Raw genomic sequence first — 4,412 nt, 5'->3', positions numbered from 1 at the left:
GGTGCTGCAGCACTGTGGTGGTGCTGAAGTACTGTGGTGGTGCTGCAGTACGGTGGTGGTGCTGCAGCACTGTGGTGGTGCTGCGTGAGTGGGTGCTGAGGCCAGGTTTCCTACGGGGATCTCCCACTCAGTTGCCTCTCGTCTACAACCAAAACTGTCTCACATAAATGTCTTCATTTGTGTGGCTCAGATTAATAACCTAGACAGTATCATAGGGTACGACTCCAGTACAGTAACCCTTCATTGTTGTCTTTGTTATGATGACACCCTTGTGCAGGTATATTGAATTTATTAAAATATATAGTGATGCGTGGCAACTGTGCCAGTAATGCAGGATGTTGGCAATATAAGCAGAGTGGCAGTGGTGCATGAAACAAGACAGCTGCTGGCAGGGCTAGTGCACGGTGTATCACGCAGTTCTACGTCACTAGTGAAGAGTGTCAGTTCTACATCACTAGTGAAGAGTGTCACTCAGTTCTACATTACTAGTGAAGAGTTACTTAGTTCTACACTCGCTGCCTCACACTTTCAACCAAGTACTGGGTTGATCATGAAGGTGATATTCACTATAATGACAGCTTGTCTAGCAGTGCAGGTCGCTGCCTCTACAATCTCAAGGCGATCCACGGACTCTACTGGCACCCTGGACACAAGTTCCAGTATTGTTATGCCAGGTAGGCACCAGTTAACCCCTAAGAGGCAGGCATCTCACAGCACTGCAGCAGCCACTGCTAAGAAACTTCCTGAGCAAGGTGATCCCATCGGTGGCTCCATCGTGTTTAGTGAGTCAGAGTTAGTATCTGCAGGAGGCAAGAGTATAGTCAAGTCTGTCTCCAGCAACAACGCAACTCAGACACCCTCAGTCTTTTTCCCAGGAGAAAAGAGAGGCACTAACAATGCCGGCATCGTGTTTCCTACAGAGACCACAATCAATACTGTGTCAAACAGAGGTACTTGTTCAATGGAATATGCAAGTACGATGGTGAACGGTGTGTGCGAGCGCTTCTTGACACAAGGTCAATGTGCACAGGGTGAGTGGTTGCTACTGCGTGAAGCAGGACCAGTGTGTGTACCTCGACCTTGTCCCTTCGGGCAGCTCTTCTACAATAAACGATGTGTCAACGTAACAGACGTCTCCGTGTGTAGAGAAGGACAAATGCTGTACGTTGATTTCTCCGGTTTCAGCATGTGTGACTGCGAGCCCGGGTATATTTATGACGCACTCAGCGGTAAATGCTATGCTCGCCATGATAAGGGACCCTGTGGCTTCGGCGAGTACGTGGAGATGTCGGTGACAGGGGAACTAGACTGTGTCCCCAGCCCGTGTCGTTTAGACGGTTTCGTGAAAGATAGCGTCACTAAGCGTTGTTACCGCAAGACGTACCGCGGCTTCTGCGAAGATAACATCATTTTTCACCGTGAGAACAATACAGCCGAGTGTCCATTCGTTGATATAAGAAATATTTTGGATGTGGTCACCCTGCGAGCATGTCCTCCTGGCTCCCTCCGTGATTTTCTAAACGAGTGCCGCCAGCAATTCATCATCCCTGGTTCCACCTCCTCGTCTGCTTTTAACAACAGATGTAGTGGTGGCTTCGTCATGGACTCCAGAGGAACATGTCGCCGCGCCACCAAGTTACTAGGTTGAGACAACACTTTAGCCGTGTTGAGGCTTATGTACGTGGCGGTAGTGGCGTTTAGAGACCTAGGCAGGTACCGCCCACTGCCTGTAAAAGACCACTGGTACCTCTGTGTGCGTATTTCGAACTGTGTACAAGAAACTCTTGGTACTTTCAACAGCTCTTTTCAAAGATGTTTCTCGTGACTCCTCTGCCTATATGTGTGTGAGTTGAAGATCTCGGTACTTCCAGCCTGCAAGATGTAGGTTCCTGGGTACCTAGTGCTGGGTATGGTTCCTTTAGCTCTGCACGATGTAGGTTCCTGGGTACCTAGTGCTGGGTATGGTTCCTCTAGCCCTACACGATGTAGGTTCCTGGGTGCCTAGTGCTGGGTATGGTTCCACAATCACCCATAACAAGGTGAACTACGAGAGTCAGTCTCAACTCTGCTATCAACAGTGTTGTTAATGATTCGCTACAATTATGACTTATTGTTAATTATAATTTGTGTAACAAAATTGGAGTTAATAATAATTAACATTATTATTATTATTATTATTATTATTATTATTATTATTATTATTATTATTCACAAGAAAGCGCTGAATCCAAATGGGTTATACAGTTATTACCATAAAAGTCTGGATGATGGCATTATTGGTCTGTTTTAATTTAAATTAATTTACAACAAATGCAGAAAGTTATCAGAAATAATAAGTGAATCATTTATGGAGTAAATTAAATTAATTTACAGACTAAACAGTAAATTCACTCAGACTCTCCATCTTCCAAATTATGGAAATAAATGGTATAAAATACCGACACAATGGCAATATAAACACAAATGCAGTATAATGTGATTCTTTATTGACTACGTTTCGCCCACACAGTGGGCTTTTTCAAGTCACAAACAGAACTGTTTGTGACTTGAAAAAGCCCACTGTGTGGGCGAAACGTAGTCAATAAAGGATCACATTATACTGCATTTGTGTTTATATTGCCATCTTCCAAATTATAATGAAGGGAATAAACCCGTATGGATCGAGCAAACTATGTTGCTAAAACCTGCCAGTGTGGACGCCTCAGTGTGGACGTCTCAGTGTGGACGCCTCAGTGTGGACGCCTCAGTGTGGACATCTCAGTGTGGACGCCTCAGTGTTGACGCCTCAGTGTGGACGCCTCAGTGTGGACGCGTCAGTGTGAACGCCTCAGTGTGGACATCTCAGTGTGGACATCTCAGTGTGGACATCTCAGTGTGGACATCTCAGTGTGGACATCTCAGTGTTCTACAATGCTTTATATATTTATACTGTGATATTAGGTTAGTAACGTAGCGTGTGTGTGTGCGTGTGTGTGTGTGTGTGTGTGTGTGTGTGTGTGTGTGTGTGTGTGTGTGTGTGTTCAATAAAAATGTACAAGATTCAATATGGAATAAATCACAAATACAAATGTGTATTTTTTATTTAAACCCGTTGATAAGTGTTGTTTCTAGATGTTGATAAGTGTTGTTTCTAGATGTTGATAAGTGTTGTTTCTAGATGTTGATAAGTGTTGTTTCTAGATGTTGATAAGTGTTGCTTCTAGTGTCATGTAGGGGGGTAATGATTAGGGGAATATGGGGGTAAGAGGAGGGTGTCAGTAGGTAGGGGACAGGCGAGGCAGTAGGAGGGATGTATGCGGAGGTAGGTAATGTAAAGGTGGAGGTAGGCAGGTAATGTGAGGTCACTGGTGACTACAAGTTCACCTCTCATTACTCTACCCACCACTCCACACTTCCCACCCTCTCACTACTTGAAATAAAAAATAAAAGAATAAATAGATACACAATAACGGGGACACCCAAACACAGTTTATTATTAAATCCTTGTACAATAATATATTTGGGAACAGGAAAACATTATTGTGGTTTAGACAAATAGGGTGGTACATATAAGCAGTGAGACAGGGAACACAATCAACTTGACTGCTCCAAGCCAGTACTCTGCCCAATGTCTCCAACAGTCTTTCCTTCCGAGACTCTCAAGCTCAGCTCTGCTCCCAGGCCAGAGCTCTGCCCGAATCTCTTCTGCTCAGCTGTTCCTTGGGCTTATATTGTCCCGAGAGCACCCCCCACAACCACGTGTACGACCTGACGCCTAGGACTGACGCCGGTGACGAACAAAGATGCTGAGACTTAAGCCGGAAAGGCGTGTCTCGGACAGACATTTGCCAAGGCAAGGTGACCATATAATTGGTTAAATTAGGTCTCTCTAGAGACCTCACAAGCCCAGCTGAACTACATCACACTAGATGTTGATAAGTGTTGCTTCTAGATGTTGATAAGTGTTGCTTCTAGATGTTGATGAGTGTTGCTTCTAGATGTTCATAAGTGTTGCTTCTAGATGTTGATAAGTGTTGCTTCTAGATGTTCATAAGTGTTGCTTCTAGATGTTGATGAACGTTGCTTCTAGATGTTCATAAGTATTGCTTCTAGATGTTGATAAGTGTTGCTTCTAGATGTTTACCTGGAGTTTTACCTGGAGAGAGTTCCGGGGGTCAACGCCCCCGCGGCCCGGTCTGTGACCAGGCCTCCTGGTGGATCAGAGCCTGATCAACCAGGCTGTTGCTGCTGGCTGCACGCAAACCAACGTACGAGCCACAGCCCGGCTGATCAGGAACTGACTTTAGGTGCTTGTCCAGTGCCAGCTTGAAGACTGCCAGGGGTCTGTTGGTAATCCCCCTTATGTGTGCTGGGAGGCAGTTGAACAGTCTCGGGCCCCTGACACTTATTGTATGGTCTCTTAACGTGCTAGT

At 45.3% G+C, this 4,412-nt stretch overlaps 1 protein-coding gene across 1 annotated transcript; it reads left to right on the top strand.

Moving 5' to 3' along the window:
* Window positions 1–328: 328 nt before the first annotated feature.
* LOC128690494 (uncharacterized) lies at window positions 329–3,068 on the top strand. The gene has a single exon (XM_053779163.2). The coding sequence runs from the start codon at window positions 329–331 to the stop codon at window positions 1,646–1,648; it is 1,320 nt and encodes a 439-aa protein (XP_053635138.2). The 3' UTR covers window positions 1,649–3,068.
* The last annotated feature ends 1,344 nt before the right edge of the window (window positions 3,069–4,412 follow it).

Source organism: Cherax quadricarinatus, chromosome 29, assembly GCF_038502225.1.
Source record: "Cherax quadricarinatus isolate ZL_2023a chromosome 29, ASM3850222v1, whole genome shotgun sequence".
In the NCBI taxonomy this organism is placed as follows: Eukaryota; Metazoa; Arthropoda; class Malacostraca; order Decapoda; family Parastacidae; genus Cherax; species Cherax quadricarinatus.
This window is presented reverse-complemented; position numbering and strand designations above follow the sequence as displayed.